Source organism: Exophiala spinifera, assembly GCF_000836115.1.
Source record: "Exophiala spinifera strain CBS 89968 unplaced genomic scaffold supercont1.9, whole genome shotgun sequence".
Classification (NCBI taxonomy): Eukaryota; Fungi; Ascomycota; class Eurotiomycetes; order Chaetothyriales; family Herpotrichiellaceae; genus Exophiala; species Exophiala spinifera.
Genome location: NW_015622521.1, coordinates 824,192 through 839,650, shown reverse-complemented (window position 1 = coordinate 839,650; position 15,459 = coordinate 824,192). Strand labels below are relative to the sequence as shown.

General features: G+C 49.3%; 5 protein-coding genes across 5 annotated transcripts; 4 read left to right on the top strand and 1 right to left on the bottom strand.

Annotated features, from left to right (window-relative positions):
* Positions 1–977: 977 nt before the first annotated feature.
* On the top strand, positions 978–2,438 carry PV08_11336 (uncharacterized protein; the record flags this gene model as incomplete). The annotated part of the gene is made up of 1 exon (XM_016385646.1): positions 978–2,438. The coding sequence occupies one exon, from the start codon at positions 978–980 to the stop codon at positions 2,436–2,438; it is 1,461 nt and encodes a 486-aa protein (XP_016230590.1).
* Positions 2,439–3,982: 1,544 nt separating this feature from the next.
* On the top strand, positions 3,983–5,395 carry PV08_11335 (uncharacterized protein; the record flags this gene model as incomplete). Its single annotated transcript, XM_016385645.1, has 2 exons — positions 3,983–4,179; positions 4,267–5,395. The coding sequence occupies 2 exons, from the start codon at positions 3,983–3,985 to the stop codon at positions 5,393–5,395; spliced, it is 1,326 nt and encodes a 441-aa protein (XP_016230589.1).
* A 1,052-nt stretch (positions 5,396–6,447) lies between these two features.
* PV08_11334 (uncharacterized protein) lies at positions 6,448–7,977 on the top strand (the record flags this gene model as incomplete). The annotated part of the gene is made up of 3 exons (XM_016385644.1): positions 6,448–6,594; positions 6,677–6,840; positions 6,894–7,977. 3 exons carry the CDS (start codon positions 6,448–6,450, stop codon positions 7,975–7,977), a joined length of 1,395 nt encoding a protein of 464 aa, XP_016230588.1.
* Positions 7,978–8,918: 941 nt separating this feature from the next.
* PV08_11333 (uncharacterized protein) lies at positions 8,919–9,962 on the top strand (the record flags this gene model as incomplete). Its single annotated transcript, XM_016385643.1, has 1 exon — positions 8,919–9,962. The coding sequence occupies one exon, from the start codon at positions 8,919–8,921 to the stop codon at positions 9,960–9,962; it is 1,044 nt and encodes a 347-aa protein (XP_016230587.1).
* A 1,795-nt stretch (positions 9,963–11,757) lies between these two features.
* On the bottom strand, positions 11,758–15,199 carry PV08_11332 (uncharacterized protein; the record flags this gene model as incomplete). The annotated part of the gene is made up of 7 exons (XM_016385642.1): positions 11,758–12,922; positions 12,977–13,237; positions 13,286–13,391; positions 13,439–14,026; positions 14,213–14,596; positions 14,650–14,866; positions 14,927–15,199. 7 exons carry the CDS (start codon positions 15,197–15,199, stop codon positions 11,758–11,760), a joined length of 2,994 nt encoding a protein of 997 aa, XP_016230586.1.
* Positions 15,200–15,459: the final 260 nt, after the last annotated feature.

Below are 15,459 nucleotides of genomic sequence, written 5' to 3'. Positions count from 1 at the left end.
CGTTGTCGCTCCGAGAAAAAAGTATAAGACCCACACTACCCCGTACGGGCTCTGAGTAGGGATTCCAAGTATCCGTAGTTCAAAGCAAAACTAGTCCACCAATGAGGTGCAAAGCATACCAGAGTGCCCGAGAGATACCATCGACTCTCTTTTGCACATCTCTCTATGCGTGAGCACGGAGATTATGTTCGAGTGGTACGGGTTGTGTTGTATACGCAGCCAAACTTCGAGTCTCAAGTCACGGATGCCCGGCATTCGGCTATCCACGCCTCATCTTCTCGTGCATATGGCCGTTGTGATTCGAAATGGCACCCTCCCAATTGAGCAGGTTACAATGGTCAGCACCACCGAAATCCCTCAACAAGCTACATGGGTGAACAGATTCACGCCCTCCGAGGCATTTTGGCCCATTTAGTTAGAGACTGGTGGCAAAGGCTCCTGGGGGTAAGCTCCGGGTCAACTTTCCTTTCTCTGTTCACATCATCGGAAGCTGACGCTGTTGGATGTAAATGAGGACAGAATGGAGTGAAGGGCACCCTTAGGTGCCCCTGTTTCCGACTCTGCGCCGAAAGTTTGTTTACTGGGCGCATTCACGCAGGACAAATGCATTTGCATTTACTGTTTCCCAAAGCTATCTCGAACTGGTTCCATAACTCGGCCAGTTTTTTTTCTGTCGGCCGTTTTCCGACTGTTCCAGAAAAGAATTTTCTTAGATGACTGCACATATCCAATCAGGTGGCGTTATATGATTGTTCTCCTGGCCATGACATGGGGGTGTACGTGATGTCTGTGCATGGACGATTTTCTCATGGATGGGAACGGATGATGATAATATAGTGGCTTGTCACTCTCTCGCACCATTTCATCCCCTTAAGCGAGACATCCAAATCTGGTCTCTACGTTTAGAAGACATTGGCATGACTCGACCGCCTAGTACCGACGATTGAAGTGCCATCCCAAATCAAGAGTGCGCAAAGATGGAGGGGAAAGGAGAGGATCGGACCTCAGGTGCCACGCCTGCGCAGCTCGTAGAGGAACTCTGCCAGAGCTTTCTCAGGGCACGATCAAGAACTCTGTCACCAACAATAGTGGACGTGGCGGACGAGAGCGAAGTGGCCGTTATGAGAGAGCTGGCCATCCCCGGCAACCAGGCACGACCTATGCGCCAGACGATCGAGGACATGCTTCGAATAATGTCTCACCGAGTTGCCATGGAGCATCCCAAGTTCTTCGGCTTCATTCCCTCTCCTGTCCATGAATCGAGCCTCTTGGGTCATGTTATTAGCACCATGTTCAATATACATGCGGGAAGTTGGTATGAAAGCTCTGGGCCAAGCGCGGTGGAGGACGCAATGGTCAAATGGCTTGCACAAAGAGCGGGTTTGCCTGCCTCTGCCGGAGGTATATTCGTGTCTGGCGGATCGATTGCGAATCTGACTGCAATTGTTACTGCCCGAGATACCAGGTTATCCTTCGAGCAACGGGCCAAAGCGGTCATCTATGTCTCGGAGCAAACTCACTCTTCTGTCCAAAAGGCGCTCGACATCGCCGGCTTCCATGCGACGCAAACTCGACGTGTTGAATGCGATAAGTTGTACAGACTCCAGCCGTCAAGTCTCCGCAGACTCATTGCCGCCGACCGGGAGGCAGGGTACATCCCGTTTCTAGTCGTCGCGACCTGTGGCCTGACCAATACTGGCGGGATTGACCCGATACCTGAAATTGCAAAGGTGGCCGAAACTGAGGACCTCTGGTTGCACGTGGACGGCGCATACGGGGCGTCTGTCATCCTATCCAAGCAACATAGCAACCTCGCGGAAGGCGTGGGTCGTGCTCACAGCCTGTCTTGGGATGCCCATAAATGGCTTTTTCAGACTTATGGATGTGGAGTGGTACTCGTTCGTGAGGCACGCCATTTGATCCAGAGCTTCGCGACCAGTGCATCGTACATACAAGATGCAGATGAAGCCAGTTCGGCCGAAGTCAACTTCTGGAACCGCGGAATAGAGCTTACTCGGCCCGTTCGCGCAATGAAGCTTTGGTTCACTCTTCAAGTTCTGGGTCTGGACAAGATTGGAGAATTCATTGATCACGGCATTGGTCTGGCGGAGCTGGTGCAACAAGCTTTTGAGAAGCTGGAGAACTGGACAATCATTACATCAGCTCGGTTAGGGATCGTGAATTTCAGTTACGTGGCGTGGTTGGAAGGTCCAGACGGAGAACGCACGGAGGACGTCTCGTTGAGCGAGAGAGTGAATGTCGAGGTATCGAAACGAGCCATAGCCCAGAACATTGCAGCGCCTTTGACGACGAGATTAAGTGGCAGTTTGAACCTGCGAATGTGTACGATATCACCTTCGCTGGGCAGAGACGATATTATTGAGGTCGTCCACGCTTTAGACACACTTGCGACAACGGTATCGGCAGAGATGAATTAATGCCAAAGATCCGTTAGACAATCTTCCAGACCTCTTTCTTTGGCTTTGCCGAATATCGAACGATCAGTGTAATCTTTCTTGAATGTTGTCATATTGTTCAGCGGAAAGTAAAAGCACGAATCCTTCGTGGCTTTTAGGACACGAAATGTCAAGTACCGAATATTGCGCCTGATGTCCTCTTTCACACAGCCGCCATAGGCCCATAGTCTTGCAGTTTACGGGAGATCCCCCCGTCTCTTCTTTCGTTGCTAACAGTACCCGGACTGGCACCACAGACTGGTGTGGACGTTATCTACAGCTTATGCTTACAACTCAGCATGGTGACTTCGGACGATCCAGGGGTGATTTGTGGATCCCACTCCCATTCAGGATACTGCGGAGGAGTCTTGAAGTACGGAGTACTCCGGTACAACAATATGTGGAAAGTATCCACAAGCACAAACTCCAGACCGGACCGAACTCGGAAATAATGAACATCTTTAGCGTGCTGTCCTGGTGGATAGGCTTTTATCCAAAGGTTAACTCGTCAACGTCGTTCACCGAGCACGAAAACCATTATGTCAAAGACTTTGTTAGCATCTGAAGTGCTAATGTAAGTTTTTATTCCATTGAAACGCCAAGGCTACAGGATAGACTCAGGCGCTACAGGCCGGTTGATGCTGGAGAAGATGTACACGCGCACATGGAGTTGAAACTCAATTGCAGCACCTCAGGGGCGCATTGATTGGCGCTGCTTTAAATTAGCAATACCGTATCTCACAGAAGCTTCTGCAGCCGCCTGTTAGAACATCATGCACAGCGGAGAGATCATATGAGCTGCCAGAATCTAGTTGGGCATTCCTCCATAACCTTCTTATGCCGATGTTGGATTGAACGTTCGTGGTCAAAGAAAGGAATCGGGTCGCCACGTCCGTTGTGGGATACTTGAACGTCAGAGGTTGCTAGAAGTGAGACCGAAAGCTTACAGTTTACCTCCTCCAGTGGTCGGCTTTCAACACAACGTGTTCCGTCAGCTCTCAGGGATAAGACAACCAAGACCAACATCAGGTGTATTTTTACTTGATAGCCAATGCGCTCTGCAGCTGTTACTGTGTCATTTCCATTTCGTGCTGAAATTAAACAACGTCAGCCATTGCTCCATGCATTACTGCACAAACACCGAAGTCGTCCGTGGAGATGCAGGGAAACTCCTGACCCGTCTCTACGGCCAATGCTTACGAACCGACAAAGACGAGACTTCGTGTAGGTACGCGGATGAAAGCCCGCGTAAGCAGTTTCTGCAACAGAACGGCACCGAAAGGTATGAAGATGTGACCAAGCTTTGACAGGGCGTGGCCATGCTAAAATCCAACTCCCAATCCCTCAGCTGATGGGTTCGTCCAAACAAGGCAAGACTTTCTGTTGCGATTCTCTTGTCCTCTTATTCGGTCACTGGTATTTTATCTTCTAATCTCTCAGAAAGACGCAAAATCCTTGACAACACTTCTCCCATTTCGACCAAATCTTAGGGAGGGTTTTGTGATATCGACACATCACGATCCGCCATGGATGCAGTCCTCAACTACAACATTCCTGACAACGCCACAGATAGCATCTTTGATGCACAAGGAGTTGTTGAAGATGCGAAAGAAAGCTCAGTCAACATGGAAGACAAATCTGAGAGCGAGGCAAGTTCATTCGACAACGGGATCAAGGCATGGTTACAAGTTTTTGGGGCCTTCTTCCTCTGGTTCAACTCATGGTATGTCTTCTCTTTTGCTCTTGTCTGTTCATCTACCGACGAGCTTTTCGTGTGCACTGATCTAACTTCGGTCGCTCCATCGTCAAGGGGAATTATCAATGCATACGGAGCGTTCCAGACCTTTTTTGAGCAACAGTTGCTGGCCGACACTTCGCCTTCGACCATTGCATGGGTGGGCTCTGTGCAATCTGCACTGCTTATGCTCGTCAGCGTCGTCACCGGGCCCCTATTCGACGCGGGCTACTTTGCCATGATGATACCGGCGGGGACATCTCTGCTTGTTTTTGGGTTGATGATGAGCAGCATCTCGACAACATACTATCAGATCATTCTGGCACAAGGTGTTTGCGTTGGGATAGGGTCCGGATTCTTGTTCATGCCGGCAGTAGCTCTTCTGCCCCAGTATTTCAAAAGACGAAGATCATTGGCGAACGGAATCGCCGCATCGGGAAGCAGTATCGGCGGTGTCATCTATCCCATCATGTTTCATAAGCTTCAAGAAGAGGTTGGCTTCCCCTGGGCAACTCGTGTTATGGCCTTCTTCGTACTCGCAACTTGCTGTCTCTCCATTGGATCCATGCGTCTCAGGTTTCGACTCCAGCAAACACGGACACTATTCCAGATGTCTGCGTTCAAGGAGCCCCAGTACGTTCTCTTCTGCCTGGCATGCTTCCTGGGATTCCTCGGCTCTTACAACTTTCTGGTCTACATACAGCCCTTCGCTATAGAGACTGGAGTCGTTAACGACAGTATCGGTTTCTATCTGCTGGCAGTCCTCAACGCGGCCTCAACTTTTGGTCGAGTCATCCCGAACTTCATTGCAGATTACACAGGTATTCTGAATATGCTGATCCCTTCAGTGATCTCATCTACAGTTCTCGCGTACTGTTGGGTGGCCATTCGGCCCATGCCCGGTATCGTCACGTTGTCTGCACTTTATGGATTCTTCTCTGGCGGTTTCGCTTCCTTGGTGCCGGTGGGCGTAGTGAGCATTAGCAAGGACGCTGACAGTATTGGAGCTCGTCTGGGCATGTGCTTCGCCATTGAATCTATTGGACTCTTGATCGGCACACCAATTGGTGTTGCCATATTGAGTAAGACAGGGTCTTATCTTGGTTTGCAGCTGTTCTGTGGTTCCTGTTTGGCACTTTCCGCTCTCATTTTTGTGATTATTCGGTTCCTGGAAAGCGGCAGGAAGCTTGTATACAAATGTTAGAGGGTCTAGTTTTCGAAGGTCGCGATCTATGTTGCGGGTTCACTTACTATAGTAATGCCCCAACGACAACTTCCTTTTACACTGGAATCTTCAATCCAGTCGTAGAGCTGTTATAGAGAACTTGTCAACGGCTGGTGCTAGAAGAGAAAGAGCCGCTCCTTTCAGGTCGCGTGACTGTTGCAATAACGCCGGGTTAACCCTGTCGTTGCAAAACTGGGCAACCGTAAGCCTCGGATTGGAACACTTGTAGCGTGTGGTCGTCCGGAAGCAAGCTTTGGTGATCGAACCAAATGCAGCCTTTGACGTGAGTGGTCATTCTGCCTTTACCGCACCCGCTGATCCATGCAGGATCTGATCCTTGGACGAGACCAGCCTCGGCATCTTGTCCCCGTTCGTCCAGACGATCGTTCCGGCATCATGGAGGTTGAGAAAGACACGGCACCTTGCCTTTGTTCCATCTCAACCACCAATCTGGGAAACAATCATGGTCTAGAGTATAGCTTGATGCCCGGTCATACTCCGTCCGTCTCAAGCGCCCTGTGGTGAGGCATTGATCTCGCCACCTTCTTGGCTTCACTGCCGAACTTCCGTCTAATGCCTAATGTCTTACCTTTCCCAGAGTCAAAACACTGGGCAGTACGCTCTCCGTTGGCTCTCACTCTAACGCACGTAAGTGATGAGTATGCTGAACTCAAACTCCCGCCCTTCGGCGCTCATTTTCTACAGCAATCACCGATACTACTGGAATACCATACGGTCTACCTCGGTCTAAGACGGTGGTGTAACGCAGAATACAGTCTGTGAGTAGAGTAACCTCGGATACATCCCTTAACTGGCAGTGAAGCCTTGGATGATACCACAAAATTGCGACCATGTACAGGGGCAGTGAGGAACTATAAGTGGTGAGCTCTTTATATCAGGGTGAGTAGAGGTAGTCCTGTTCGAAGATCCGAGTTTGTCTATCTATCGTCTGACTGCCGCCGAAAACAGGTTCACTCTGAGCTCGTACATCAATCTCCTTGAAAGTAATACTCAGATCCTAAGTTTCCGGAATGCCTCTTACTAGCAACCTTCATGTGGGAATCTGTGGAGGCGGTATGGGTGGACTTGCTGCTGCCATTGCCGCTGCACGAGCAGGAGCAAAGGTGACGTTGCTAGAAGCTGCGCGAGAGCTGGGCGAGATCGGTGCTGGGATACAGGTAAGTTCTAGCTGTATGGACGGCGTCACTTGTCAACATGCAACGAAGGAGTGCCTGACACAGAATACCAATCACCATGCAGGTGTTTCCCAATGCTTCTCGCCTTCTCATCCGCTGGGGAGTGGATAAGCTGATTGGCGACAATTTGATTGTCGTGGACGAGGCCAATACCTGGGCGGCGGATGGGTCGCTCATTGCTCATTTTGATCCCAAAGAGGGCCTGAAGCAGTCAGGATTTCCCCATTGGTGCTGCCACACAAGTCCGCTTGTTGTTTATTTTCACTAATCTCGTATGATAGGCTAGTACGTCGAGACCATCTCCACGCCGGACTCACAGAATCGGCACGTCACCATGGTGTCAATCTCGTTGTCGGGTCAAGGGTCAACAGGTTAGACTGCACACAGGAAGGCGTCAAGGTCACTACAACCCAAGGCACGGCCTATGAATTCGACCTTCTCATCGGTTCCGACGGAATAAAATCATTTATTCGCCAGACCTTATTCCCAGGGGTGGTCCCTCAGGCCGCCTCAACTGTGGCAGCATTCCGCGGCATTCTTTCGTACGACGAGGTCTTTAATAAAGTCCCTGAAGCACGGCATCTCCTAAGAAACACTATGGACGCCTGGATTGGACCTAACGGATATATTCTATTGTATCCTCTGTCCGCAGGCGCCGAGCTAAACGTTGTGACCTTGTTTCAGATGGACCATATCGTGGAAAGACCCGAGGATATGAATATTGACGAGTTTCGTCACTTATACAAAGACTGGAATCCAACCGCTCGGAAAATCCTCGAGCTGGTCAATTACACTCAGAAATGGCCACTCCTTGTGCTTCCACCCATGAAAACATGGTCGAACGAGTTTAAAAATGTGGTTCTTCTCGGGGACGCTGCTCACGCAATGCAGAATCATATGGCACAAGGGGCAGCAACAGCTATGGAAGATGGAGCGTTTTTGGGCACAGTTATTGGTGATGCTATACGCGGAAACATTACCTTGAGTGAGGCGATTGATTTGTATGAAAAACAACGAATACCGCGAGTCTGGGTAAAGCAACAAGCGTCATTTATCTCGGGAACTCTTAACATGGCTACAGGCGAAGAAGCTACACGGAGGAATCGAGCATCTGCTCCCGAGGTCAATGCTTGGAGTTGCAATGTTGTACGTCCGAGCGATGCTTTGCCACCAACATATCGATCTTGGCAAATGTACTGCACTCCTACGAGCGTTCCTGGAATATTATACTATGACGCTGAAGGCGACGCAGACAATGCTGTTTGTGAGTATCTCCAAAGCACAACGCGAATGGATGATGCAACATTGGTGACTGACGGTCTCTGGAAACGGTGGTGGGGAGTTATCGACAATAATGGTATGTAGGGTGAATAGATAGCCAATGGTCTCTGGCACCATGCAGGAAAGGAGTTAACATGTGCACCATGTGTTGAGTTTTTCACTCGCACCGCATATTCCATCAATGGAACTTCTACGTCTTCCATCGTGACGAGTGCCCCCAAAACTCTTGAAGACATGGATGTGTGTGACCAGCGAGTGTCGGCCAAGTGGTACGACCTTATCATACGCCTCGACTACATGGGCCTACCGTGCCTGGTATGAATGGAAAGTCGAGAGTGGTGGTGACAGAGATGAACGAATAGCACGGTGTACAGAAGGGTGGTGAGAGGAAGATAGATGAAGGAGTCGTACATGAACCAAAGTTTAGAAAAGAGGTGGAATAGATCAAGCCGGAATGGTAGACCGTCCACAGTGTGCTATCGAACCTCACCAGATCCTCTTTGCCGGTTTACTAGAGGTATTATGAAGACGCCCACAAAGTCGAGGACGGCACACAAACGGTTTCTCTCAACCATGCGGGCAATCTTCAGCTCCTTTTGACTTTGGACAAAACACAAAAACGGGGAAAGGAAGCACTGCCACCAGGCCGTCGTTGGCCGAGGCAGGGAACTGCGACTCACCAGTCCGCATATATCCGACCGGTACTCTGTACCAAAGCATGCCTTTCATGGCTAGCAGCAGCCGTATCATCCAACAAGGTGACGTCCGGTGGAAGGACGGAGGAGTTAAGCATAGTCTGGTCAGCTTAGTCCACGGAAGTAGGAAACTAGACGAGCTTAAGACCGACCGGAAGACAACAAAGTGAGTCTCGATGTACCGGAATAAAGGCGTGTCAAATATGCCGCAAACCTCCTTTTTGATATACTAAGAACAAGTGATAGCAAAGGCCCTAATTGTCTACTCGAAAGCCTTGCACGAATACCTTCCCACACCGAAGCTCACCGCGCAACACAGACTCACAGAAGATGGAACGGCCCTTCTCGAAGACCACGTTAGGATCTTCCGTCGCGGGAATGTTCGCTTCCGCCATCCAAGGCAAGACCATCTTGATCACAGGGGTGAGCCCGAAAGGACTAGGTGGTACGCTGGCAGACATCTTAGCAGCCCAGGCGCCGAAAACTCTGGTTCTCGCCAGCCGGACCGCGTCAAAGGTCCAGGAAATCATCGACCAGCTACGGAGTCGGTTCCCACACGTCCATTGTATTGCAGTCTCGCTGGATCTATCGTCGCAGACTTCGTGTCGTGATGCCGCGGCGGTGATTTTGAACCATCCCAACATCGAGCAGATCGATGTTGTCATCAACAATGCTGCGATCATGAGTCCGCCCACCCGACAGCTGAGCCCGGAAGGCATCGAGCTCCAGTTCGCCACCAATCACCTGGGCCATTTCCTGTTGACCAACCTGATCATGCCCAAAATCATTGCCGCGGCAAAGAAAAACCGCCCTGGGGCTACACGCATCGTCAATGTCTCCTCCCGTGCCATCGCGTACAGCGGGGTACGTTTCACCGACTACAATTTCGAGAAACGGCACGAAACCATGCCCGAGGACGAACAGCCTGGGTATGCGGCACTTGCGGAGACAGGACGCACCATCGATCCACAAGCCACCTATACTCCTGAAGTTGCGTATGGACAATCGAAGACGGCCAACGTCCTGTTTTCCGTGGAATTGACAGACCGGCTTTACAAGGAACATGGCATTCTCAGCTTCGCTGTTCATCCGGGGGCCCTGATGACCGAGCTGATTAGATACGGTGATGTCGAAAAGCTGAGTGCGTTACTGGAAAAGTTCAAGTCACTCATGAAATCCTTGGATGAGGGTGCGAGTACGCCCTTGGTCGCTGCGTTTGATGACCAGCTCGAAGCCCCGCAAGGAGATGGCACGGGCATCTACCTGAGCGATTGTCAACCTGCTTCAGCACCAGCATGGGCAACCAACAGCCAATATGCCAAAGACCTATGGAAGCTGAGCGAAGAGCTGGTGGGACAGTCCTTCACCGCCTAATACTTACTGCCTTGGAATATAAAAGTCGCTTCAGGACAGTCACATGTAGCAGCTAATTAACGTGCGTCTTCAGCATCAATAAAGAATCGATCTGAAGCACGTTTGACATGATTCTCTTGTTTAGTTGTTCAAGGTGAGTTCCAGCCGCCACATACAACTGCAAGCCTGAGTAATATGAGAAGAGGGAGCACAACGTAGTAGTTACCGTTCGAAAGTTGCGCTTCGCACACGTAGTTTTTTACCTCCAAGCGCGGGCAGTGCCGAGACGGGGCTAGCCGCATATGGGTAGGAGAAGCACCGTGACAGTACTGTATGACCGCGTATGAATGTGGAGACAAGTAAGGGGGTATCATCTGTGGTACAGGATCGTCCCAGGGCACGCGCGGAGTACTCTGTCGGTACGAATAGGACTACCTTGGTAAGGTAGAGGTACCTATACGACACGGATCACACCATGCCGAGCCGCCACCATCAATGGATCCAACGCTGCTTCGGAGGTTCCATCTACCGGTACAACTAAGTGTTACGTTTCGCTCCACCAGAGGTGTCACTGCACGTATGGGTTCCTGACAAGTGGGGAGTACAAGGTATGGCCTGAGAGCGTGGTAGCTATGAGCGATAGTTCTGAGCGAAGTGATCACAGTCCAAAACGTATGGGTATGATCATGAACGAAGTTGACTACGTAGTAAGTCTATGTAATGACCGTGTATATATATGTCGCCTTCTCTGTCCCCTCTGCTACTATGTCTGAACATAGTGAACAGAGGAACAGAGGTCACTTGATCCCAGGGGTCGTAGCCTGCCCGTGATCCCGTGTTTGTCGGCAATCCTTCCTTCGTGGAGGTTCGGCTGTCGTCACAGCTTCGTATGCGGCCGGTGGCCAGGCTGATTCGTAACACTAAGTATGGAGCATTCTCAAGCCTTCGACGCGACATACTGTATCCTCCATAATCAGCGCTAGTAATAGAACAGAGCTTCTTGTAAACTTCCTCTCTAATTGGAAGTGCAATTTCTGCTTTGCTAGATAGTATGCTCTCTTGCCTTGTCCTTTGCTCACAGATTCGCCAGATATATCACCTGATTTGGGTGAGGATCTAGAGACTTGTGAGTCATGACATATTCGGTTTCAGCGCATAATTTAATGTGTTAAAGTAGAGTTGATGTCTTTTTTGACATATAGAACGGTAGTACCTTATCATGCTCAGCCTTACGGAGCAAAAGCATTCAAATAGCAGATAAGCGCAAGTTGCTCTACTATAAATCGATCAATTGATCGCTCAGTGAATCGAAGACTAAATGCATTACGTGTTGCTCTTATAAATATAAATATACGAGTTCGTGGTATTGCGAAGGAATAAGATTATCTCCCGACAGAGAAATTCCTACTGTAGTAATATATGGGGACGATGTCATCCTTCAATTCTTTGTCCTTCATGATTTACTGGTATGCTTTGTATGGGCTGGCACTGATATTTAAGCTCTTTTAGACGCAAAGGTTTAATATTCTAGGCAGTAGAAAGATATATTCAGTAATTTAATTTAGTAGAGACATCCCTTTCTCCATGATTTCCACTATTGGGTTGCTTTAACTGAATAGGAATTTGTTCACGCGCCAGAAGCAATAGAAAGATCCCATTCAAGCAGCTTCATCATTGGTTGCCAAAAGGGGTCAAATGTGTCAAACCAGGTCATCAAATACGTCCCCAACCGCCTGTGGTGACCAGGCGCCCTTTGCCTAGTGGCTATATGGTTATCACGTCCCCTAGGACCCAGGTAGAGGCAACAGAGATTCTTTCACCCTTCGTTTCGCTCCATCAACCTTGATAAATCGACTCCATCGAAGTTGAAAATGTCATCACTCGTTGAGTTAAGGAATCTATCAAAGTCAAAATTGTCGATGACATCATTATTTTCGAGAGTGCTAAAGTCGAACCGGAGAGAGCCAACAGGCGCCTGGTCCATGTTAGGATTATGACCACTCTTACTCGTGAAACCGTTGATAGGTGATGGAGTACGGATTCGGGGACTGTCCATTTGCGCCTTGGGTATTTGCCAAGATGGATCGGCTTCATCATTATCGACATGCCTGCTGGAAGGGAAGGGGGGGAGGACGATATCATCCGGGTTCCTGTGATATGTCTTGTAATGCCTTTGAAGACCTGATCGTGAAGGAAAGCCTCGTACAGAAAAGTCACAAGCGGGTTCAGGGCATCGAAATTTTTCGTCGTGACATGTCTCGTGTTTGGAACGTTCCTCGGGACTTTGAAATCCAACTGATGCTCGAACACATCCGCGCTTGCGGCAGAGATAAGCAGCGTAGCTATGGCGGGTCTTGAATTCTATTATTTCGGTGAGGCTGACGCCGAGCTCATTGGCCAAGTCTGAGGGTTGGTCTGTCAACAAGGCCTCAAACGAGTTCTGGAAGCAGCTGAATGCAGCATTGAGTGATACCGGATCCTCCAAAATCGCTTGCCGAGGAGGACGTTTGGTAAGCACCCTGTTCAGACTCAAGGCCTCGCCCTTTGCATTTTTCCCCTTCTTCAAATCAAGGACTTGTAGAATGGGACTGGGTAAATCTTCCAAAGCCAAGATGCGTGTATGCGTTAAAGTCGTCGTAGGATTGTCACCTGCTTCATTCGACTGGTCTTGACCATCAACCTGAAACGATTGCAGCAAAGCAATGAGGAGACTGTAGACTTCTTTCTTCGCACGGCTATCTTCGTCGGATACTATTGTTGGCACATCTCTGAAGCATTCGACCAGGTGGTTCGCCCAGAATTGATTTACGTACGGATAGATATCGTGGAATCCTTTTACAATTTCGGTCCTAGTCTGACCAGTGAGAGACTCTGAGGTGAAAGGTTGGCAGGTCATTAGGTATCGGATACAAGCTTGAGTGATACTGAGATGAATCTGCTGACGAGGGAGATATGGACCACTGTATTCGTGTAAGAAGTACCTGTCAGAGAATTAGTATTACTTGCTCTTCAACGTCACCACAAGGCATGAGTACTCTCGGGTTGAGAAGTGCACTAGGGTTACAGAGTGATCTCCATGCTCCTCAAGAAGTGGTTTGCACATTTCTAGAACACTTGCTCGAAGTTTTGTGTTGTCATCGAGCAAGACATGTTTCTTCTGGAAGACCACGAGGTCACACAACTCGTGCACCTTCAGTGGACGATAAGAGAATGCCAGCCAGCCAAAAATATGTTTCAATCGATTCTTCTGTTCCTCGTTGCAGGCTTTTTGAATACGGTTCAATATTGAGGCATACCTAGCATCATATTAGTATGATCATGACGCTGCAGCACAGGAAACCAACACTCCAGGTAGGTCCGTAGGCATTTCTTCTACTGCATTCCTTAGATCCCGCACACTGTGTTGTTCAAGGAGCATTTGTAGAACAAGTTGAACCCATAAAAACATACCTGTTTTCCATTCAGTAATGTCAACAAACACTGATCGAAGGACTCACCATCAGCCTTCTCCACCACGTCCTGCTCAAGCTCTGCAACAACGGTCGCGTCAAATCGCTCTTTGAGGGGTGACAAGCCATCTTTGGCAAACTCGGCAATATCTTTCGAGACCTTGTCCTTTTCCTCAGTGAGAAAAAGCTGGGGCACTTTCTTTAAGCTTCCTCCGACGTCTTTTGTTTCTCGCGAGCAGATGAGGATTTTGATAGGAACTTCATTTTCAGAAATCGGTTTGGTCGAAACGAGCAATTGACGCATGTCTGATAACAACTGTCGTTGATGAATGCCTTCGCACTCATCGAGCCCGTCGATCATCAAAAAAGCCGGACCTGATGCCTGTAGAAGACTCTTCAGAAGATCTCTTGCTTTAGAAGCCGAAAGGACAACTCCAGTGTTGACGAAGTTGTAGTATACATGGGAGAGGAGGCTTCGTTGTTTCCTTACCAGCTGCGCGAGGAGTGATCGAAACACTAATCCACACACATTGGCTTCAGACCTGGCAAAACCATAAGAACATAAGCAGTAGAGAATGAATGAATTTGGAGGTATTGGGGCGTTATCGTAGAGGAACGTGACCAGTGTAGTTTTACCTAGGTGTTCAGGTTGGTTAGCGAAGAGGATTCTTAGGCAAGCAGTTATCCAATCAAGGACAGTAACTCGTCTGAAGAACTGTGTAGAGTCTCGTCAACCGAAGGATAGCACTTGCGTGGGTATCGGAAGATGATCCCAGTATACTTTGCCATGGTGACCGAAGGGAACAAGAAAAATCTACACACCAGAGCCAGGCTTTCCACGCAGCCAAAGCTGAGACCGGCAATCCTCAGGATCAAGCCAGCAACGGACTTTAGGGTTTTGCAGGATCCATTCGCAGGTACCGGGTTTTCGAGCGCTAGATCTGCATTCGAATAGATCGTCTTGCTCGCGGTCCTGGCCTTTCAAATCCAGCCAGGACAGGGTATCGCGTAACTGCCAATCATGGCGATCATGCTCAAAACGCTCAATTTTTTCAAGCACTTGCTGACGGAATTCTTTTGCTTCGAGAATAGCAAAACTTTGTGCTTCTTTGTCAATGAGATCGCGACCTCTCGCTAGTCTCTGTAGGATTGAGTTGAAGCGGCGAGAAAAACTCTTCCAAGAGGCGTCGAACAAGCTTTTCCAACCTGGTCACATAGTGAGATTAGGTCATAAATGCACCGCTATACACCGATCCTACCTCCGCGCCGTAGGTATTGATATGAATATGTATGGAATTCGAGAATATCGCTGTAGATCTCTGCGAGGACAGCCTGAAAGCCATCTTGATCACAGAACGCTGTTCCGAGCCGGTCACAACGCGGAAGGTTCTGGGCTATTTCGCGATAGGCATCGAGCAGCTGGTCGAAGGCATTCGTATACTCGTCTACAATATGGAGAACGAGCTTGATGGGAGCCTTTTGCTAACTTTTCAGCCCATTAAAAGACACAGGATGGAGTTCCAACAATACGCTTACCCATATGAAGCAGAGATATGGAGTCCCTGAGCATAGCGTCTCCATCGGGCCAGCAAGTTTTTGGAGAGCGTCGAACAAGGGCTCAATACGTCGCATGTTTCGCAGACATCTTCTCTGCGATTGATCCCGCTCTATAATCTGCGCAGCTTCTCGAACATTCGCTAGAATCGTCGACTTGAACAGCCGTGCATCGTTGACGCCTACGAGAGCCTCGAATTTCGTGAAGGCTTCTTTGATTAAGGGATGAGGTTGGCCTTGTACAAAGGCCATCATGACGCCGCTATCACTAAGCGACAGGCGATGTGGTCGCAGGAGAACGCAGACTCATGAAGTGTAGAGAGGGCACAAAGGCTGAGAACAGAAAGAATCTCCTTTGACAAGCCATGCCCCTGGTCAGGCTGCGTGACGAGCTGCAACTCAACATGAGGCTGAGTCCATGGCGCAGCCGATGGGCGCAGTCGCTTCCCTCCATCTTGACCTCAAATTGTAACCATCTCGAAGTACAATGACGACCAGATTTGGGGTTCTTGGGT